This window comes from Poromitra crassiceps (assembly GCF_964638095.1).
Source record: "Poromitra crassiceps genome assembly, chromosome: 5".
Lineage (NCBI taxonomy): Eukaryota > Metazoa > Chordata > Actinopteri > Beryciformes > Melamphaidae > Poromitra > Poromitra crassiceps.
In genome coordinates, this window is record NC_139642.1 from 58,849,681 (window position 1) to 58,873,504 (window position 23,824).

The window sequence follows — 23,824 nt, forward strand, 5'->3', positions numbered from 1 at the left end:
AGGCAAATTTGAAGAAATTCCGTCAAGGCATTCTTGAGATATCGAGTTAACAAGCTTGAAAATGGTGTTTGTGAGGTCACAGTGACCTTAACCTTTGTCCACCAAAATGTAATTAGTTCACCCTTGAGTCCAAGTCGATGTTTGAGCCAAATTGGAAGAAATTCGTCAAGTTGTTCCTGAGATATCGCGTTAAAGAGCTTGGAAATGGGGTTCTTGAGGTCAGTGACCTTGAACTTTGACCTTTAACCACCAAAATCCAATCAGTTCACCCTTGAGTCCAAGTGGAGATTTGACGCAAATTTGATGAAATTCCGTCAAGGCGTTCCTGAGATATCGCGTTAGGCGCATGAAATGAGCGGTAGTGAGGTCACAGTGACCTTGAACTTTGACCACCAAAACCTAATCACTTCATCCTTGAGTGCAAGTGGACGTTTGAGCCAAATTTGAAGAAATTCCATCAAGGCGTTCCTGAAATATCGCATTAACGAGCTTGAAAATGGCGTTTGAGAGGTCACAGTGACCTTGACCTTTGATCACCAAAATCAAAACAGTTCATCCTTGCGTGCAAGTCGATGTTTGAGCCAAATTGGAAGAAAGTCTGACAAGGTGTTCCTGAGATATCGCGTTAACAAATTTGGGAATGGCGTTCGTGATGGGTCACAGTGACCTTGAACTTTGACCAGCAAAATCTAATCAGTTCATGCTTGAGTCCAAGTCGACATTTGAGGCAAATGTGAAGGAATTCCGCCAAGGCGTTGTTATACCTACCTACTATACATATATATACCTACTGTATATATATATAACCAAATGTTAATGTTTAAATTCGAATGTCAGCATTACAAACAAATATCCTAAATCGAGTATCCACATAGGCTACAGCCCAAAGTATGGTTTAATTCCATTATATTCCAGTGCCAGGGCCCTTATTCATGTTATTGATTACACCTGCTTTAACACCTCAAAACGGTTGCTGCGAAAAGGGCCTATTGTGAGCAGCCCAAACTCTGGACACCTGCAATAAGCCTGCTGTTTAATCAGGAGAGAAATCAGCCTTTTGTGAGCATCTTTTATTTCAACTCATGGAAAATGGGAGCAAAACAAATATTGTGTTTCTATTTGTGTTCATTATAAATTAGATGTAATTTAAAACCATTCAAAGAAGACAAGACACATTTTCATAATTTTCACATCTCATTTAGGTTAAAAGTACAGTAGCCACAGAGCTATTACTCCAAAACAAAAGCACTTCATTTAAAAAACATTGTAGTAAGGTATTTTGGCACTCAGCGATATATATCTTCTCAGACTGTCAGACCAGAGAATGGTGTGAATAGAAATCGACAAATATGCTTCAATTCCTACCAGATCTATCAAACAGAACCCTGTTCATCGTCCGTACAATTTTCTGTGTCTTGCATATATCAAGAAAAATCCCCCCGTCATCAGCAGAGGCTCTGGTCCAATCTCAAACCAGCTAGGAGACTCCTTACCATGAGCCCTACACATCGTTTGGATCCTTCATTCTTGGGACAAGCAGTGGTCCACCTCAACTTATAAAACGGATAGTTCCGGTCCTTGATTGTGATTGGCTGAGCCACGTTCAAAGCCATTGTGTAATACTCTATAAACACACGCCTGACATGCCAACGCTTAACTACCTTGAGCGGGGCTTGAAGGACTACACGGCGAGAGCCATGTTTTCAGTGCGGTGCCAGGCGGCCAGGAGATCAAAGAGGACTTTGTCCGATCATGTTTTCAATCACACTTTTTCCGATTAGAAAACTACCAATTGGTGAGTGGAAATTTCCATCACAGGACGTGAAAAAAAAAATTAGGCCACATAATTATGATTATTTAAAAACTAATGTTGCATTTATTTCAGATCACATAACTTTTAGAAGCAAAAAAGAAAGAACAAAGCAGAAATAAGCGCTTATGCGATAATCAGCTTGACCCTGTGGTGGGCGTGACCTTTTGTATAACCGTGGTAATGCGATAATCGTGGCAGCCCTATATTATGTAGCAACTGTTTTATAAAAGCAATAAACCATGGCCTCTTGGGGCTTATTGCTTAAACCTACTCTGAGAAGGTTCATAGTCTCTCCCTCAAGCAAGCCTCCTGGGAGCAACCTACTTGGCTCAGGAGTAGCTAAGACCCAACAGCAGATACGTAAGATTGGAGCTTCTGCAACTGATCTTCTGTGAATACGGGTGGAGCCACAGACTGTTGAACATAATCATGATTGCTCATTCTTCAAACCGCTACATGGAGGCAGCAGCCTTATTGAAGTGGATGACGATACCACTTCCTGTCTGATGTCTCAACTGCCGCTGTACCTTTACACGACTGAACCAACGGAAGTCCCTCCCACCGAGGAAACCACGCTAGGAGACAGGAGACAAGGAAACCATGCGAGGAGAGAGGAAACAAGGAAATACGTATTTAGAGAAATGAGACGTCCTTCCCTCTGAAGCGTCACGTGAAACGACGTCCGTGTCTGGTGACCCCCCCCCCCCCACGTAAAATGGTTTGTGGATGAACTAAACGTAATTTGTTCTTGCATTAAGGTTATATATATATCAGCATCAGCATCTTGTTTATATGAGCTTCTTCTCGTTTGCGCTACGGGGCCGAGTAATTAACGTGATGCCGTACAGCTCTTAAGGTCTTTGCACACAGTCTGGTTTTTTCGTATGCGTTTTTTTTTATCAGTCATCCCCCCAAAAAAACCATTAGGCACACTGTTTCCTGGGGGGAGGGGCCAATGAATGGAGCTCAGACTGCCCCCCAAACACAAAGTTCAAACAGCTCACAAAAGGCTTTAGACGGATGAGGAAAACAGAGAAAATCAAACCTCTTCCAAAAATGTTAATGACGGAAGACAGTTTTGGAGGCAGTGTGTAAACATGAGTGACACAACATGAAGTTGTATTTAATTTTTAAACGTGCGACAATTACGGACAAAAAAACAAAAACAGACTTGGTGTGCAAAAGCCTTTAGTCTTGATGATTAATGATGAGTCCCCCAACCACCCTGGATTTAGGAAATTCCCCTGTCACCCTGGATTTCAGAATTTCTCTTCCGGGTGATTATTGATGAATCAACAAGCATGTTTATTTCCATGACAAAGCCTGCTCAGGTGTCTCCTCCTCGCTCATAGCTCTTCAGAGACCTCTCCTGGCTCCTCGGAGCAGGACAAGAGCTTTGGGACGGTGTTCAAGATGGCGGAGTCAGAATAACTTCCGGTTCATGTGAGGATCAAGGAGATATAAAATAAGAGAAATGGGATGTACCCTAGTGAAGTGGTAGTGGGTAGGGGGCTGGTTTGAGATTGGACCTCTCTCTCTCTCTCTGTCCGCTGCTGGCCGAGTCTCTGAGCGTGCGATTGGTCGGTGGGCAGAAGGCGGGGGAGCTAACGCCGTTTGGAGACTCGTCTGGATTTCCGCCCACTGTGCTGTCTCTGCTTCTGATTGGACGTCCACGAGCGCAGGAAGTACCTGTCGGGGCTTGGCCTGGGCCGGCTGGCTCTCCGGCTCTCCAGGTCAAACTGTCTCTGGAGCTCCAGGGCCCGCACTTGCTCCTCTCTCCGGAGCTTCAGAGCCGGCGCTCGTTCCTCTCTCCGGAGCTTCGGAGCCGGCGCTCTCTCCTCTCTCTCCTGCTGCCTCTGCTCCACTTGAAGCCCATCCTTCCCCAAGGCCTCCTGGCTGCCCCGCCGGGCTCTGCTGGTGTAAGACAAGAGAAGACACACTTGAGTAATGCAATTAGGAATTGATATGAGACTAGATAGTAGATACCATCTTAGATTTGGGATATGGTAATGTGGTGATTTTATAATACAGTATAATGCAGGGCTGACCCTAATGCTTCAAAGCTTCAATCGTTGCCATGGTAATCAACGTCCAAATCAGTGTACCATTATGTGTCGATAACTAAAGAATGGAAATTCTGTCTTTTGGGATATTCAGTGTTTAAATAGTCATAGAAGAAAATATTCCGTGGGTGGTGGGAAAATCACTGAAAATGCTCACCAACCCTGGCAGTGGCTGCATGGTGACTTTTCATTTGGAACTCTGGCGGGGAATGAGTTAACACATTAAGTGCCAGAGACGGACTAATTCGTCTTACATAATCCAGCGCTTGAGTGCCAAGGACGGACTAACTCGTCTTACATAAAGATTTTTTTTTTTTGACGGTGGTACATCAATCAACCCCTTTTACATCTTCGAGATAATTATAGGAGCAAGAGCATGTGTGTAATCTATTTTACCGACCACTAAGTGGCGACAGAGACCGAGAGAAGTCACAGCCACGGGACCCAAAAGCAGCCGCCTCCGCGGAAATGGCTTGGATTTTACAGTCAGAAGCCCGAGACACACACACAGAACGGACAGAGATCCCTTCCCCCCAGAGCCGCGGATCAACGCGCGAACACACACACACACACACACACACACACACACACACACACACACACACACACACACACACACACACACACACACACACACACACCGCGGGAGCAAGCTTGGCGATTTTACAGTAATCCAATCCATTTCAGGCAAGCAGGCAGGCAGGCACGCAGACAGACAGGCAGGCAGCACAACACGCTTCTGACACGCCCGCTGAAGCCAGGAGGAAGGAGGAGAAGACACACGGAGGGAGGAGTTTGAATGAGAGGGGTGTTTCCTGTTGTTATGGAGGAAATTACTGTTCAAAACTATTGTTTAGAATGTCTGACGGTCTTACTGATGCCAAAAATGAATGGTTAAAGTGACTGTTTCACAAAAAGCCATTTATCTCTGAATAAATTTCCAGACGCTGAAACCATGCTGTACTCAACGGCTAATATCTACATAACTACTAACTCTGCAAACTAACTCTTTTAGACAGAGAAAGCACACATTCTATTAGTTATTTTTAGATGATTGCTGTTCATGAATTCTTAACAGAAAAGAATCCTCGGCTGTTCTAAAATGAGCCAGAATCGTCAAAAACACCCCTGGCACAACTTACCTACAGGAATGAAAACATGGCTGGCACCCAATGTGTTAATAAACAAATAAACCTCGCTCGTCATCTTGGGCTTTGGGGAAAAAGTGATCGACATTTTTCACCGTTTTGTGACCATTTTATAAACCCAAACGACTAATCGATTAGTGGAGAAAATAATCAGCAGATTAACTGATAATGAAAATAAGGGTTAGTTGTAGCCCTACCGGGTCCTCTTCAGGCCAGACTCCGTCTCCTCCAGGTGTTTGGTCTTCTGGCTCCTCTTCCGGCCTCTCCGTGAGGTCGGCTGCTTCTGTCTCCTGGGACTCTGGCAGTCCACATCTCTCCTGGGACACTGGAAGTCCACAGACACTAATTGACAAGACTGGAAACTTGAGTTCCTTGCGTACGGGGAAAATGACGCCCTTTTACCCAACAAGGCTCCGTCGCTACACGACTCGGGAGGTACGAGCGCCCGCTCAAACTCGGAGCTTCCTCTGGATGCCGGCTGGCCGCTGTAGCGCACGGCGGGGACGCGGATCTAAGATAAGATCAGATCAGATCAGATCAACTTGATTGTCCCCGAGGGGGAAATTTGTCTTGGCCAAAAGAACTACTGACAGCTGCAATCACAAGCAGTACAGTACAAGTCAATGAAAACAGTAACACTGAAACGCATACAGAACATGACCAACAGTGGGAAATGTATTACAAATTTAGTCATATAAGATAAAAATGTAGGGATGCACTGATATGATATATCACTGATATAGAGTGTTTGGTCAGTAACGTGGGTCTCCAGTCCCTCCACTCTGCAGTAAACAGAAAAGACTGTGGACAATGTGTGGAATCCTCTCTCCTGATTGGATAAAAGTGGGATGAATCTTCTCTCCTGATTGGATAAAAGTGGGATGAATCTTCTCTCCTGATTGGATAAAAGTGGGATGGGATCCCCAGACAATGTATTTTCTGTATAATGCAGAGCGGAGGTCCCATGTTACTGACCAAACACTCAGTGATCAGTGATGGCTGTCAGAAAGTAGAGATATTTAACACTTTATTTTTTATTTTAATACCACTTACAGCACCTTTAAAGCAGGACTAAACCCCCCAGATTTCTGGCAGAGCGGTATTCTACTTGATTTAAAAACTCTGCAGGCAAGATGGCCGCCTATACTCCCTTCTGTACCCTGGCAGAATAAACTATCATAACTTGGACATGTAACTGTTTAGTTAAACTCGCATTCCAGGAATATTGTATTTACTGCGCTGCTCTAAAGATAACGTAGTTGGCTCGAGCCTGTTTCGTCCTGGAACCAACTCTTTTGCGCCACAACACAATCGATTTGGGGGTGGAACACGCCAGGATTGGCCAACGCCAACGCCCAGAACTGTCGAATCAAATTATCGACAGAGACGCTATGGCCCGCCTCCCAGTATTTTCAGTGTATCAGCGATAGATAGAGAACGTTAGAAATATAGCCACGTTATAAACAACAAACTAACGCTGGTGATCCGTATGGAAACAGTGTTACTTGAAATGGTTAAAAGTTATATCAATTTGGTCATGTAACATAACTAGCTAGCCGCTAACATTAGCCACAGTAGGCGATTACACATGATGCATTGCTCTTAAAGGGCTCGCGCCGCGTGAACTACAGTAATAATCACATGGGGGAAAAAAACATTTTTCACATGAGTGGGGCACGCGCAAATACCACCGTGACGTCACGATGTACCAAATCGGCCATTCATTTGAGGGCACAAAAAAAAAGCAGGGTTGAACCCATAGAGGGCACTTATGCTGCTGAAATGATAGGGGTTTGTAAAATTGCAACAGATTGGTCTCAAATGTGGAGATTTTGACCAGAATCCTTCACATACCACCCCCAAAAGCCATATATATTGGTTAAAAGCTGAAAAAAAGTGTTTTGGGGTTTAGTCCTGCTTTAAGAATAAAGATGATAAACAAATGATGAAGCAAATTCCTCACAAAGATGCAAAGACACAGTGGAGAATGACATACAGCCATCTGAAGGCCTTGTTTCTGGAAGGCCGGCGGCTCCATCAGCAGCCTCCTCTTGTTGCCGGGTCTCCCGGCGCCATGGAGCTCCTTCACGGGGCTCCCCGCGCCATGGAGCTCCTTCACGGGTCTCCCCGCGCCATGGAGCTCCTTCACGGGGCTCCCTGCGCCATGGAGCTCCTTCACGGGGCTCTTGTTGCCGGGTCTCCCCGCGCCATGGAGCTCCTTCACGGGGCTCGTCAGCGTCGCCTTGGAATTCACCTAGGGGTGCACAATAAATCACTATTATGCCTCAATAACAATGATATTCCCCTGCTGGAACTACTACCTGTGCGACCCTACCAGGATAAGCGGTTGAAGATGAATGGATGGATGGATGGATTGATGGACAATGAGTTTTTTTTAACACATTTCCCATATTTTCATTATACATTTACAGCATCAGTCACTGACTCATTTACAGCATTAGTCACTGACTCATTCACAGCATCAGTCACTGACTCGGAGCCCAGAGTCAGTGAAATGCATTCAAATAGAAGACGATTTGTTTTTCAGACATGTCTGTAGGTGCAGACATGCGGCGTGTGACATAATTGGGCGTTCTATGGCATCATCACTGATGACATCACGAGATTGGGGCTAAACCGAACGGAGCAAACCCACTCTGGAAACTAAATGAAATTAAACTGAATTGAAAAGAAAAATGTAAAACGAAATAGAAACAAAAACCACTGAAAAATACAAAACTAATTGACCTTGAGGCTCTGGCGGTCCAGCTCGATCTGCCTCCACTTGTGGAGCACTGCCGGGCTGGCCTGGTAGCTGGTGTCGCGCTGCAGGCTACGGGTTAGATTCCGGGGCGTGGACTTGACAATGGCGGGCTCCAGCGTGCGGCCATCGGCGAAGCGTTTGGGCGGTGTGCATGGCGAGCAGACGATGGGCTTGAAGTGGTTGAGCTCCTCGGAGATGCTGTCGTTGCTCTCGGGGCTGACGGAGCGCTCCGGCCTGGCCTGCGTCCAAAGATGAAATGCTATGAACATTTCATGTGACCAGTATAGACCACAGGAATGAGTCAATGAACATTTCATATGACCAGTATAGAGTATCGCAGGAACAGTGTTGGGCAAGTTACTTTCAAAATGTAATATACTATATATTACTAGTTACTTTCATTTGAAAGTAATAAGTTACTTTACAATATTACTGTCTGTGTAGAGTAACTCGTTACTTATTACACTACTTTTACCAAAACACCAGCAGCAGCAGAATGACATTGGAACCATCCCGATTTTTTTTTTCAATTGTCTTGAAGTCAGTGTAAAAACAATCCAAAATTCTAAATGTTATTCTTTTTTTTTTCTTCTTTTTTTTTGATTGTATGTTTATGTAAATATGTGCTTTGATTTAAAAAAAAATGTTGTTTTAACTCAATTTGTAACTTGAGTTACTTGACAAAGTAACTGCCTAACTGGTATAATATTACTGAAATTTGTAAAGTAAAGTAAATCCTATAAGTAATAAGTTAACCCAAACCCCCCCGGACATTCAACCTGCAGAGTCTGACATAGTCATCAACTGTGGAAAGCCCAGCAAGCAGGAAATTCAACAGGCCATTGCACAACTAAGGAATAGTAAAGCAGCAGGACCAGACGACATCCCTGCGGAGGCACTGAAGGCCGACATAGACACCTCGGTAGAGATGCTACGCCCTCTTTTTGTGAAGATCTGGGAGAAAGAGGAAGGGCCAACGGATTGGAAAGAAGGCTACCTGGTCAAAATACCCAAGAAAGGAGACCTCAGCCAATGCCACAACTACAGGGGAATCATGCTTCTATCAGTGCCAGGCAAAATCTTCAACCCAATCCTCCTCGAACGAATAAGGAGAGCGGTGGAGCCACAGCTGAGAGACCAGCAGGCAGGCTTCCGGCCCAATAGATCATGCGTGGACCAGATTGCAACCCTCCGAATCATAGTTGAGCAATCACTGGAATGGAACTCTCCACTATACGTCAACTTCGTAGATTACGAGAAGGCATTTGACAGCCTACACAGAAACACCCTCTGGAAATTGCTTCGACACTACGGCATACCAGTAAAGCTTGTCAACATCATGAGGAACTCCTATGAAGGAATGACCTGCAGAGTCATACATAGCGGACAGCTCACACGAAGCTTTCAAGTGAAGACCGGAGTAAGGCAAGGCGGTATACTGTCCCCTTTCCTTTTCCTCCTGGCCATCGACTGGATATTGAAGACCACAACAGCACAGAGGAGGAACGGGATCCAGTGGACACTGACAACACAACTGGACGACCGGGACTTCGCAGACGACCTTGCCCTACTATCCCACAGTCGACAACAGATGCAGGAGAAGACGAACATACTGGCAGACACCTCAACACAACTAGGCCTCAACATCCACCATGCAAAGACCAAAATACTCAGGATCGGCACAAGCAACGAAGACCCAGTGGACCTGGAGGGAACAGCACTTGAGGAAGTACAATCCTTCACCTACCTAGGTAGCATCATCGACAAGAAGGGTGGCACAGAGGCAGATGTCAGAGCAAGAATCAGCAAGGCAAGGACCTCATACATCCAACTAAAGAACATCTGGAGCTCCAAGGTAATCAGTCAGCAGACAAAGATCAGACTCTTCAAATCCAACATCAAGCCAGTACTCCTATACGGATCAGAGACGTGGAGGATAACTAAGATCACAATGACTAGAGTGCAGTCATTCATCAACAGATGCCTGAGGCGGATCCTGAACATCCACTGGCCAGATACCATCAGTAACAACGATCTCTGGCAGAGAACGAACGAACAACCAGTGGAAGAACAAATAAGGAGAAGAAGGTGGGGATGAATCGGCCACACACTGCGCAGACCAAGCACCAGCACCACCAGACAGGCCCTTACATGGAACCCCCAAGGCAAAAGGAAGAGAGGCCGGCCCAAGAACACCTGGCGCAGGGACTTGGAGACAGACATCACACAGAGCGGACTGACATGGAAACAGCTGGAAAGAAAAGCACAGGACAGAGGACCCTGGCGAACTGTTGTCGACGGCCTATGCTCCTCCAGGAGCGATAGGCGCAAGTAAGTAAGTAAGTAAGTAATAAGTTATATTACTGAGTTACTGCTAAAAGTAATATATTACATGTAATATGTTACTTTTGTAATGAGTTACCCCAACACGGCGCAGGAATGAGTCTATGAACATTTCATATCACCAGTATAGTGATAATGATTCTACGAATGAATGAATGAATGAAAATGTATTGCAAACGTTAAAAAAGGAAATATACATGTATATACACATAATTTTTTTTTTTTAATAAAAAAATAAACTAATAATATTGTCTTGTCCGAAAAGGAGTAGGAGAAAGCAGATGCTTATCTAGTCCTAATATATTCTGTTCCAGAGTTCATCATAACTAGACTAAATTGACATAGATAATTATCAACATTATGATAACACAGCTACTCTGGTCAACAACCGTATTCATTCATGAAAGAAAGAACATTTCATATCACCAGTATAGAGTACGGCAGGAATGAGTCTGTGAACATTTCATATCACCAGTATAGAGTACCACCGGAATGAGTCTGTGAACATTTCATATCACCAGTATAGAGTACGGCAGGAATGAGTCTGTGAACATTTCATATCACCAGTATAGAGTACCACCGGAATGAGTCTGTGAACATTTCATATCACCAGTATAGAGTACGGCAGGAATGAGTCTGTGAACATTTCATATCACCAGTATAGAGTACCACCGGAATGAGTCTGTGAACATTTCATATCACCAGTATAGAGTACCACCGGAATGAGTCTGTGAACATTTCATATCACCAGTATAGAGTACGGCAGGAATGAGTCTGTGAACATTTCATATCACCAGTATAGAGTACGGCAGGAATGAGTCTGTGAACATTTCATATCACCAGTATAGAGTACGGCAGGAATGAGTCTGTGAACATTTCATATCACCAGTATAGAGTACCACCGGAATGAGTCTGTGAACATTTCATATCACCAGTATAGAGTACCACCGGAATGAATCCTATTATAAAAGGGAGCATGTGGGCAATGTCTCTCTGTTTAAATTTTTCCGCCGGCCACAGCTATGCCGTTTTACGTGCGATCGGGCTGAACCTTTCAGGGGGCGTAAAGAGCACCCGTGCGGGTGACCTGACAGAGCCGGAGTTTTAAAATGAGGTCATTACCCTAATTACCTAATGATGTGATGTCATCAGTGACGTCATCAGTGATCAGTGATGATGTCATCAGTGATGTCATCCTTCTTGGCTGAGTCTATAAGTTCAGTGATGATGTCATCAGTGATGCCATAGAGCAGGCGGATGCTGAGCCCAGCCAAGCCTGGAGAGGAGGGATCTGAAAGTTTAGTTGCGGAGAAGAGGGACAGAATGTAGGGAAACAGTTGATGGATACATCCAGAAGGAGGCGGTAATGTACCATAAAGGATGCCAACTGTCATAAAACACCACAGAAAAAGAAGGCAAGGCCGCGTAGCGGCCGAGTGGCGAATGCGACGTGCAGTGGGCGAGCTGCAGGGGGGGCGAGGCCACGAGCCCGTGCAGCGGGCGAGCCTAGGAATCGAGCGCGCGTAGTGCGCAAGATTGCTAGTGTATTAACATTTCATGTTGAGCGGTGCAAAGAAGGTTGGGAACCCCTGCTCTATACTGACCGAAATGATCATGCTTATCAGTGTTATCGTGTGTGTTATCGTGTATTGTTAAAATGTGCTGAAAATGCTCAAAAAGTAGTGATACACTCACTGAAACGTCTGGGAGACTGTTGCTAACTCTGGTTGATGATGGTGGACAGTATTTACCGTGCGTTTCAAAGCGCTGTAATCACGGTAACGGTAATCATGTTAACACGTTTTAATGATACTATTTCAAATCTTAATTTTATCACAGTTTATCATTAAATCACTAATCGTTTCATCCCTACCTGGGTCCCGTCCAATGGGGTGGACGATGATGTCATCAGTGCGCGCCAGCCTCCCCTGCGGTCAGGCGTGGAGATGGGCGCCGACGCCGAGCGGCTGTTCTCAGACGAGAGGAGGATGCCCGTCGTGTAGCTGTGGCCCACGCCAGCCTGACGGAGAGAGAGAGAGGGAGCGGGAGAGAGAGCGGGAGAGAGAGAGGGAGAGGTGGGGAGAGAGAGGGGTGGAGGGAGAGAGTGAGGGAAAGAGAGAGGGAGAGGCGGGGAGAGAGGGATGGATGGAGGGAGAGAGGGAAAGAGAGAGGGAGGGAAAGGAGGAGAGAGAGAGGGGGGATAGATAGAGAGAGGGAGAGAGGGGGACCAGGGGAGAGAGAGGGAGTCAGTCAGAGGAGTGGAGGATATAGATGGTTTTCACAGAATTGTGTTGCTAGGCAACTGTTTGAAACCTAGCCTGTTTCCTGTCAGTTATTGTACCAGCAAACACTGCAACAAGAAGTCATCTGGAGGAAATTAGAATGTTTATGATGTCGAAATGAAACCGTCTATAGAGCCAAAGCCACGCCCACTTCCTGCTTCAGCACACAAACCAGCGTCGGAAAAAATACGAGTGGTGGTGAACGGCTTAAGAATGTTTCATGATCGTGTTTGAATTATGCCATGTAGTACCCAAACGTGATGCTCGTCCATTTCAAAGATAACTTTGCAAGTGAAGAAAGTCGTAGTTTGTCATAAAACTGAAATGCAACATTTAGTTTTGTGTGAAACCGCCCAATCAACTACGTCTCGTCTCGCACAATATACGTCACACCAACTCCACCGCAAGTAGTACCCGCTCAACTGGTCGCCATAGCAACGCCACAACACTGCCCTTAAAAAAAAAATTGGTATCAAATTTACGACAATATATGGCAAGTCAAGACATACAGTACATCAAAAATAAGTAATACATCTCCGGTAAACTGGGAGAGAGAAGACATAAAAATGATAAAAAAAAGTTAAAAAAAATATTATTTTGTTTTGCTCCGAGTGAAATGTTATATTGTCTCTCCTGATTATAAATATAGTTGAATCGCTTGGTTTGACCAAGTAGAACTATTTTTATAACCATTTTATGAAATGTAGATGGAAAAATGAATGGCGGATGGCACGCCTATACGTACCTATGGCACCAGGTATGTGGAGGTGTGTTTTGGCAATCGCCATTTCGGCTGGGATTTGTTTATGTCGAAGGTGTCACTACACTACCTCTTCTGGGCGCGAATTTCCCTGTGCGCCTTTGGACTATTGGTGGACGTGAGGAACTGCGGTTTGATCCCGCGCTCGCAGGGCGATGTGGGGTCGGTCGGGCTGTCCAACGTGCTCGCCACTGACAATGAGTACCAGTGTTTACTCGCCGAGTTTCCAGCCCTCACCACGCCCACCTTCTCGGCGGCGGTGGCCAAACGTGGAGTTGAACACTACCTCACCCCCACCGGCCCTCCGGTCTACGCACGCGCACGGCACCTCAATCCAGCCAAGCTCGCCCTCGCTAGGGAGGAATTTGCGGCTGGGCATTGTGCGCCGCTCTGATAGCCCGTGGGCTTCTCCGCTGCACATGGTCACCAAAGCCGATGGTGGTTGGCGCCCGTGCGGGGACTACCGCCACCTCAACGACTGGATGTGATTTTGGTGCAGACCCTATGTTCTTGACTGGATGTGATTTTGGTGCAGACCCTATGTTCTTGACTGGATGTGATTTTGGTGCAGACCCTATGTTCTTGACTAGATGTGATTTTGGTGCAGACCCTATGTTCTTGACTGGATGTGATTTTAGTGCAGACCCTATGTTCTTGACTAGATGTGATTTTGGTGCAGACCCTATGTTCTTGATTAGATGTGATTTTGGTGCAGACCCCATGTTCTTGACTAGATGTGATTTTGGTGCAGACCCTATGTTCTTGACTGGATGTGATTTTGGTGCAGACCCTATGTTGTTGACTAGATGTGATTTTAGTGCAGACCCTATGTTCTTGACTACCGTAGATGTGATTTTGGTGCAGACCCTATGTTCTTGACTATATGTGATTTTGGTGCAGACTCTATGTTCTTGACTAGATGTGATTTTGGTGCAGACCCTATGTTCTTGACTAGATGTGATTTTGGTGCAGACCCTATGTTCTTGACTAGATGTGATTTTGGTGCAGACCCTATGTTCTTGACTGGATGTGATTTTGGTGCAGACCCTATGTTCTTGACTGGATGTGATTTTGGTGCAGACCCTATGTTCTTGACTGGATGTGATTTTAGTGCAGACCCTATGTTCTTGACTGGATGTGATTTTGGTGCAGACCCTATGTTCCGCTATTCTGCCTTATTGCCTATTGCTGCTTAGTATTGCTTATTGATGCCTATTTCTTATTGCCTATTGCTCATTGCTTGTTGCCTATTTGTACTATGTCGTAAACGGAGTCCACAGCACAAGAATTTCACATGTGATACTTGTACCATGGAGTGACAATAAAAATCTTGAATATTGAATCTTGAATCTTGAATCTTCTTGACTAGATGTGATTTTGGTGCAGACCGTATGTTGTTGACTAGATGTGATTTTGGTGCAGACCCTATGTTCTTGACTAGATGTGATTTTGGTGCAGACCCTATGTTCTTGACTGGATGTGATTTTGGTGCAGACCCTATGTTCTTGACTGGATGTGATTTTGGTGCAGACCCTATGTTCTTGACTAGATGTGATTTTGGTGCAGACCCTATGTTCTTGACTGGATGTGATTTTGGTGCAGACCCTATGTTCTTGACTAGATGTGATTTTGGTGCAGACCCTATGTTGTTGACTAGATGTGATTTTGGTGCAGACCCTATGTTGTTGACTGGATGTTCTTGATAGAGCATCCATCTGAACATTATTCTGATCATCAACACAAACTGTGGACTCAAAGTGGCTCAAAACAACATTAAAACTAGAATGATGTCCGTAACGGACCTGAACCACAACAGCTTCCAGACTTTTGCAGACCTTTCAAATTCCCAAACTATTCAAGACCTGGAAATCAACACATTCATGTACATTTCCAGACTTTCCAAACCTGTGTAGGACCCCTGTAACCAGTAGAGGCAGTGTGAGCTCGTACCTTGTCCATCATGACGGGCTGCGTTTGGGCCTTCAGCTTCCCTCCTCTGTCCTCTGTACAGCTCTGACTCCTCTGGGCACCACTGAAGAAGAAGACCACACCACTGTCTCTATAGAGTCTATCATCTACCATTAATAACATCAGTAATAATATCAAATATAGCCGCAAGCGGCGATGCGGGGTCCAAGCTTCTGGTGACTTGGGGGATGTCAGATAATATAGACACTGAATTGCACATTTAGTCAGAGTTGATATGTGCACAAGTGTACCAAGTTTGTAGTAAGTAATATGTAGTAAGTAGCAGTGGTGGTGGTAAGCCAAATGGTGGCTGTCAAAGAGGCTTATTAAGCAATGGACTTTTTCTAGGCAAACTGTCATGAGGGTTGTGGAGTGAATGAGGTACTGCGAGAGCTGATGTTATGTAGAGGAAGGATGAGCTACATTACGTGCCGCCTTGCTGTTGTAGAGTGGATGAGGTACTGGGAGAGCTGATGTTATGTAGAGGAAGGATGACATCATAGATGACATCATAGATGACATCATCAGTGATGTCACAAGACTGTCATCGGTGATGACATAATCACTGATCATCAAAAGTTTAAACATTTATCATTTCAAGACGGTTTCACGTATCCAAATTCTTTATACAACTTTAGATCAGGGAAGTCCAGAGATGACACACAAAAAGTTTGGGCTCATTCGGGCAAATGGCCTAGGACGAGTTCGTTTTTTTTTTGAGAAAGTCCAAGATGGCGGAAAATCTAGCAGACTTAAATGGGCGTGGTCTATATGGATAGATGCGTATTGATCCAGGGAATCCAACAGATGTGGAATTTTGATTCTACGCCTCACGGTTCAGCAGTTATGGGTCAATACGCAAAAGGGTCTGTTATAGCGCCACCATCTGGCCAATATGGCTAATTTTTTGTCTCTGAGTAGTGGGGCACATTTCCAACCTATGTGCAAGGTCTGGCTACTGTAGCCCTTACAGTTTTTGACGGGCATGCTGTTTTAGGGCGGAATAATAATAAACGGAACAGATACAATAGGGATCCACGCACTTCGTGCTTGGACCCTTGGGGCAGACAGATGTCTCACTCTGTCCCTTTAACAGTGGTGTATAGTGCTGTGTAGTGGTGCAGACAGATGTCTCACTCTGTCCCTTTAACACGTTCACTGCCAATGACGAGTTGACTCGTCAAAAAAAATCCAACGGTTGACTGCCAATGACGAGTTGACTCGTCAAAAAAAAAATCAATTTTCAATTTTTTTGACGGTGGGACGTGGATCAACGCCCCCCACGTCTCCTATAAAAATATTGGAGCCACCGAACGTGTACAACCCATTCCACCGACCCACTAAGTGGCGACAGTGCTCTCCAGACTAGAAAAAGCCGAGCCAAAACTGCAGGGGAACACCATTCTCATACTGTAAAATGGATTGGCGAAAACGCTTTCGCTTTCGCGCATTATCGCGCTGGGAGCTGGCGGTGGGGGATTGCAAATTTGCATAATAGATTATGCGTGCAACACACTTTGAAACACCGGCAGAAAGCCCACAATCGCACGCAGCTTCATTGCAGCTGAGCTCACAACCGAAACGACTCATGCAGACTCGCCCAAAGAGCAGCCGCCAGCAGCCAGGCAGCACAGACAGGCAGAGCCTCGCTTGTGACAAACGCTGCAAAGCCACCAGAGACACACCCACGGAGGGAGGAGTTTGAAGGAGAGGGGGGTTTCCTGCTGCTATGGAGGAAATTACTGTTCAAAACTATTGTTTAGATGTCTGACGTCTTACGCCAAAAATAAATGGTTAAAGTGACTGTTCTATCGAATTTCACAAAAAGCCATTTATCTCAGAATAAATTTTCAGACGCTGAAACCATGCTGTATTCTACTGCTAATGCCTACATAACTACTAACTCTACAAACTAACTCTTTTAGACAGAGAAAGCACACATTCTATTAGTTCTTTTGAGATCATTTGTGTTCACAAAATCTTAGCAGAAAAGAATCCTCGGCTCTTGAAAGATGAGCCAGAATCCTCAAAAAAAAAACTTGGCAGAACCTACCTACAGTATTGAAAAAACGGCTGGCAGTGAATGTGTTAACAGTGGTGTATAGTGCTGTATAGTGGTGCAGACAGATGTCTCACTCTGTCCCTTTAACAGTGGTGTGTGTGTGTGTGTAGTGGTGCAGACAGATGTCTCACTCTGGGAAGGTTTTGGTTTTCCTGAAGGCAGAGATGTGTCTGCTCCTCCTGCCCAGCGGCTCCTCGTTCTCCGAGTCAGACAGCACCACCTGCTGGACACACCACAACACAACACCACACAGTATCAGCATGACATCTCACCAAACGGCATGTTTACTTACCGGTCCCTCCAGCAGGGCTCGACATAAGCCGTTTTCCCACATGCGTACCGGAAAATTACCTGTAAGTCAATATCGGACATTTCCCTTCACACTTCGGCTCGCGCATGTGGGAATCTATCAGCGAATTTACCTGTATGTTGTGGGGGCGGGGGGAGGGGGGAGCTTATTTGGGGGGTCGGCAAAACTCGAAATAAGTTCACTTGTCAGTTGTCACACAATAAATCACACTCGTTTGACTTAAGAGCAGCGTCAAGCCGCCAGCATAATCAACACAGCCGATTTCCCCCTCCCCTCTCTGCTCGAGAGCAGCAGCCACAGACAGACACAGCGAGAAAGGCTTGCAAGCTGCTCAACGCTTGTATGTATGTAGAGAAAGCAGACTGGCTTCGTTTGATGTGTCCGGGGTTGCCTTCGGAAATCAGCAAGCTGACATAGGCTACTGCTCTTATTAGGCTATCACAAGATAATTTCGCCAGTTTGCTTTAATGTGCGCGAATGATTAGATTATGCCCGCTGGAACATTAAGCAACGTGTGTAGGCTACTTCTCGCCCATGATTGAAGGACCGCTGTCGCGGAAAATGACTGGAACCGTTTCCACTTGCGTCCCCTTAAGAGCATACCGGTCTTCTGACTAGGTCGAAAGTGGTGAAATGTCGGGGACGACGGGGTCGCGCTTATACCGGCATGGCGCCTTTCTCACATGCAGGCATTAGACCACATTCCGGTCATTTTGCGGTACAAAGCGCATGTGGGAAAAGGGCTATAGAGTACCACAGGGATGACGTATTTTTGTAGGCTTTATCCAGAAATCGTCACCATGTGGTTCGTCAGTAGAAAAGTCTATGGGATTTTAGAATGGGGATTTCACTTAAATGCATAAAATAAGGTATGTGGTTAACAAAATTTAACGAATTTGGGTTCAGCCGGATCATCTTCACAAACGTGGATGACTTTTATGCCCTTTGAAGCGTTTTCTAAAAAATCGCGTTTAAAAAAAAACGCATTTACGTTCCAAAAGTCATAAAAGTTATTCCCGTTTGTGAAGATTGAAATGAAAACTTGTGGGTGAAACTTGTGGGTTCGGCATAGGTTGAGCTTAGGTTGAGCGTTGCTTCGGCGTATGGTGTGTGAACGGCCACATTTCTATGATAATCAAATGTTGTACATTATACTGAAAAACACATGTAAACACTGAATTTGAAAAAGTCATGCATTCCCCCGCCGCCCCCCAAAAAAAACATTTGGAAAAGCCCATAAATCATAGATTTACCACATTGTTTGCTCTCAATGTGAACATTTTGGCTGATACGATAACATTAACATTGCAACATCTGGACCGATGCCGATATGTTAAAGAATGCCTCACATCAGCCGATATAGCGATATGATTGCTGATATCTCCTGCATCCCTAATGCTGACAGCAGCTGGGTCCTAAAGCCTGGATTATGCTTGACGCTTTGGCCGGCCGCACGGAAATGAGAGACACGGAATCCTGACGAGGAAACGTGTGGAGCTTTAATACTCTGTGCGGGTTTCTGCTCGCGGAATTGAGCGCGAGTCTTGAAAACTCCACTGCATGTCCGCGTCCGCGTAGTTACAAAATTCGGGGTGCGCACGGCCAGGCGAAAACCGTCCGCACGGAGCCTTGCGGACGGGCGTGTCTGCTGATTTTACGTCACTTTTCCGCGCGGACACTCGCGTTCCTCGCTGATGCGGAAAGCATAATGAGCCCTTATGGTATGGATGGGTAGCAGACAGATGGTCCACTCACCTTCTGTCTGGCAGGCTGAGCGGTCAGACCCTCTCCACACTTGGAGATGTGAGCCGGACAGACGAAGACTTCTGCAGAAAAGACAGAAAACTAAATCAGTCCAGAGAGAGAGAGAGAGAGACAGAGCTGCACTTCCTGTTACACCGTGACAGTATAAAGAAATTAGAGCCTCATTCTCCCCCCAAAATTAACCAGAAATACAAAGAATTTGAAAATATCACGGACACATCTGCACTTCAATATCTTCTGGGAGAGAAACCTGAATGCACCATTTTAGCAGCACATGATGTGTGGAGCTGCCATCAGCTGAGGGACAGCCAGTGGACAGGAGAGCCGTCGACCACATCTGGATGAAATATAGAACACTTACTATTTTTTTTGCACTAGCATCCTGTTTATTGGTTTGCTTGGTTAATTTGTTGTTCCAAATAGGTTTTTTGGTCAACACTCATCTTTTATTTGATGTTATTTTATTCTTCTTGGTGGTTTTTCAAAATAACAACGGTTATTTACAGATTCTGTGAATTCTTTGTTAATATACTGTAAATGCCCACCATTTGCACGATCATCTTTTTAATTGCCTGTTTATTACTGTTTTGTTGTTATTCTGAATAGATTCTGGTCAACAATAGTCTTCTATTCTATTCTATTCTATTCTATCTTAATTTTATTTTCTCTTCCTCTTTGAATATCTTCAGATTTTGTGATTTATGTTACTGGGTAACAAAATGTCTTGTTTTCTGTTTTTGTTTCTTTGTAATTGCTAAGTGTTGCTAATGTACTGTGTGCTTTGGCAATGTAAGATGCACCTTATCATGCCAATAAAGCCCTTTTGAATTTAATTGAATTGAATTTGAGAGACAGAGAGAGGGAGAGAGAGACAGACAGACAGACTGAGGTTAGGTGGGTGTGCTGAGAAAGTGTGATGCCTTCAGGTGCAGCTGGGTGGAAACAGCCAGCATGCTGTTCAGCAGCTCCTCCTACAACAGCTACAAGTCTGGACAAGTCTGCTCCCATCAGCTGACCTTAACTACATCTGACAACAAATCACCTTAGTACCCTGCTCTATACGCAGGCTTGGCGAGTAATGGATTACATGTAACGGGATTATGTAATCAGTTTACAAAAAAAATGAAAACTGTAATCCCTTACAGTTACAGAAAAAATAATCAAGATTACAGTTACATTTAGTAGGGCTTTCCGGTAGTGTAGCGGTAGATTCCCTGCCTACCAACACGAGGTTCGCAGGTTCGCGCCCCCGTGTTACCTCCGGCTTGGCCGGGCGTCCATACAGGCACGATTGGCTGGTGTCTGCGGCTGGGAAGCCGGAATGAGGGTATGTGTCCTGGTCGCTGCACTAGCTCCTCTCGTCGGTCCGGGCGCCTGTTCGGGGCGGAAGGGAACTAGTGGGAATAGCGTAATACTCCCATGTGTTACATCCTACCGGTGAAGCTCCCCGCTGTCAGGTGAAAAGAAGCGGTTGGCAACTGCACATGTATCGGAGGAAGCATGTGTGCCTGTCTACGTTAGAGGCTGACATTTTTGGGGGATTCTCGTGGGAATTTCATTGTTCATCACTGGATTGGGACAGGACTAGGGCTGGGTCGGTTTGAAAATTTTAAAACCGGTTCGATATTGCCGTCTAAACCGGATCGAACCGGTATACCGATTTTTTTGGTAATTTAAAAAAAAAAAAAAAAAAAAAAAAAAAAAAAAAAAATTTCAAGCAGGGCTCCCGAGTGTGGCCCATAACTGTCTGTAGTGCAACTTCAGTCCACCTGATAGCGATAATACACCTCTAAGCTGGTATTGTCAACCAGCAATGATACTGAATAAAAAGAAGCAGGACACCTGTGTAACAAACACACCCTGTATTTATTTCTCATAACTATTCAGCTCAACTTTTCTTCTAAACATCAAAATAATAAATGAAATAAGACTTCTGCCTATAGTGCAACTTGAGAAAAAGGCTAATAAAAACACAAGCAGTGCAATCAGAAAAAAAAAACTAAAAAAACTAAAAAGAATTTTTTTTTTTTTTTTTTTTTTTTTTTTTTTTTTTTTTTTAGGTTTTTTCGGTTTGCACGTGATCAAACCGGTTTGGGCTCGTATACCGAACCGAACCGGTAAAACCGGAAATCGACCCATGCCTAGACAGGACGGGAAAAAAGTCAACAGGAGCGGGCGGGAGCGGCAATCATGACAACAATAGACCAGTTTTTATAGCCTATATGCTTTTTTATTTTCGTTTTTTTTTAGAAAGGTTTGAATGAAACCTGCAGTAGAACACAAAGTAAACAAAATAAAGGATAGGGAGATCATCAAATCAAAAAAATTGCATTGCTAAAGACTAACCCCACAGTGGGGGGGGGGGGAGGAGCGGGATGGGACTAGAGTCATTCTACCAGGAGTGGGACAGGACGGGATCGAAATTTCTGGTGTTCCACTGAGGATTTTAATGCCCAATTTGAAATTTTGCATAAAAACAGGTGGATGGAAAGTTTGGAAACCCAACTATTGTTTTCCCTCTAATTCTGCTTTCAGAGCTAGTTATTGAGTATTAAGTTATAAAAAAAATAAAAGTAAAAATAAAAATAATCGAGTCAGAGGCAATTAACCCTAACCCTATAATAAAAACGCTTTTATATCGTGTTACATTTCCAACCGGCCCTTTGAGGGCAACCATAATGGTGATGTGGCCCGGGATGAAACTGAGTTTGACACCCTGCCCAATGCATCAATGGTCAAGGCAGCCCCATAACGTGACGCTGCTACTGTACTCCGATATATTCTCGTACAGCAGTCAGCGTCACACAGCGTTCGAATCCTCAATAGGTGGAAAACGCTGTTAAAAAAGCTCTCCTACCCGTATCCGACCTCCGATTGCAGATCCGAAGATATGATAGTCCGCCTAGTGAAGACAGTAATTTAACCGGCGCTGTTAAAATGATACTGCTTGCGTGAAACAACCGTTTAGAAGCAGTCTTTGCAAAGCCTGCGCTGAATTTACAGCAGGGTGTGTTTGATCTCACTATCATGGTGCACCGCTTGCACGCGGCGAACAAACACATGCAGTCACACGGAGACGGCGGCTGTCGGTGATCAACGCAAATCCAGCGCACCTGGGAAGCAAAACATGTCATGAAATACTCAAACTCCCAAGGTTCCTGTCGGCACTAGGAAGCTTCTCCTGTCCTCAATACGGCACTGGCTGTGCAAAGACTGCTTCTAAACGGTTGTTTCACGCAAGCAGTATCATTTTAACAGCGCCGGTTAAATTACTGGCTTCACTAGGCGGACTATCATATCTTCGGATCTGCAATCGGAGGTCGGATACGGGTAGGAGAGCTTTTTTAACAGCGTTTTCCACCAATTGAGGATTTGAACGCTGTGTGACGCTGACTGCTGTACGGGAATATATCGGAGTACAGTAGCAGCGTTATGGCTAGTTCCTGCATAGTGTACATGGCTTGAGCTAATCATTCTATTTGTACATGTTTCACATCAATTTATAGAGCTAAACATTGGGTCCAGGGGGCAATGTTTGAACTGTTAAACTTCAACATTATTTAATTTACTACAAGTTAACCCAGTTAGAGAATGTTAAGAATGGTTGTTCATTGTCTGTTATCTCTTAGTACACATACTGACCGACAGACAGACAGACAGACAGAGACACACACCCACACATACATACATACACACACACACACACACACAGGCAGACACAGGCAGACACACACACACACACACACACACACACACACACACACACACACACACACACGTCTGTTCACAACAGCTAAAAACAGACGTTAATTAACGCGTTGTTTTGACTCGTTTCTAATGGCAGCTGACCCAGCAGAATGTAGGCTGTGTGTGTGTGTGTGTGTGTGTGTGTGTGTGTGTGTGTGTGTGTGTGTGTGTGTGTGTGTGTGTGTGTGTGTGTGTGTGTGTGTGTGTGTGCGTGCGTGCGTGCGTGTGCGTGTGCGTGTGCGTGTGTGTGTGTGTGCTGTGCGCGCGCGCGTGGTTAGTAAACACAGACCTCTCTCTCTGCCTCTTCTCCCCGGCCTGCTGCTGCTCCTCTCCCGGGCCGGGCAGAGTGGACAGCCGCGGGCCTGGGCCCGGGGCGGGGTGCCTGCTCCCCGGGCCCGGGCCTGGGCCTCGGCGCACGCCGGGCAGCGAGCCTCCTCCTCCAGCTCCGGCATGCCCGCTCTGCCGTCTGGACGTTTGGCGGACCCCGCGGTCGCCATCTTCCCTGGTTCTCTCTCTGGTCTGGTTTGAAAACAAACCCCGCCCTCTCTTCTCTCGGGGCTGCTCAGGGCAGAGCGATGTAGTAAGAGAGTGGCGCCAGCGGAGGTCCAAATGCATTTAGGCAATGAACAGCCAGGAAGGGGGCTCGCACTACGTCTGAATCAACCTTATGGAACTTTTGTGAGGTAAAAAAAAAAAAAAAATCCTGGCGTGATGGAGATGTCGCAACTCTTCTATTATGACTCTGGATCACGGTTTCATGACAACACTAGTGTCCTCTAGAGAGAGAGTGGCGTCAGCGG

At 45.3% G+C, this 23,824-nt stretch overlaps 1 protein-coding gene across 1 annotated transcript; it reads right to left on the minus strand.

The window, feature by feature from the left end:
* Nucleotides 1-1,220: 1,220 nt before the first annotated feature.
* On the minus strand, nucleotides 1,221-23,518 carry rnf169 (ring finger protein 169). The gene is made up of 9 exons (XM_083637207.1): nucleotides 23,314-23,518; nucleotides 19,269-19,339; nucleotides 17,335-17,426; nucleotides 15,124-15,205; nucleotides 12,005-12,151; nucleotides 7,773-8,027; nucleotides 7,021-7,278; nucleotides 5,222-5,535; nucleotides 1,221-3,727 (listed from the first exon to the last, which is right to left on the minus strand). Exons 1-9 carry the CDS (start codon nucleotides 23,474-23,476, stop codon nucleotides 3,418-3,420), a joined length of 1,692 nt encoding a protein of 563 aa, XP_083493333.1. The 5' UTR covers nucleotides 23,477-23,518; the 3' UTR covers nucleotides 1,221-3,417.
* Nucleotides 23,519-23,824: the final 306 nt, after the last annotated feature.

What these genes read in the sequence shown, in the direction of transcription:
- rnf169 (XM_083637207.1), bottom strand. Translation starts at nt 23,476, where the DNA reads ATGCCGGAGCTGGAGGAGGAGGCTCGCTGCCCGGCGTGCGCCGAGGCC. An exon ending in AGCCCGTCATGATGGACAAG is followed by an intron (nt 12,152 to 15,123) that starts GTACGAGCTCAC and finishes TCTCTCCGTCAG; the next exon opens with GCTGGCGTGGGCCACAGCTA. An exon ending in CCCCATTGGACGGGACCCAG is followed by an intron (nt 8,028 to 12,004) that starts GTAGGGATGAAA and finishes CTTTGGACGCAG; the next exon opens with GCCAGGCCGGAGCGCTCCGT.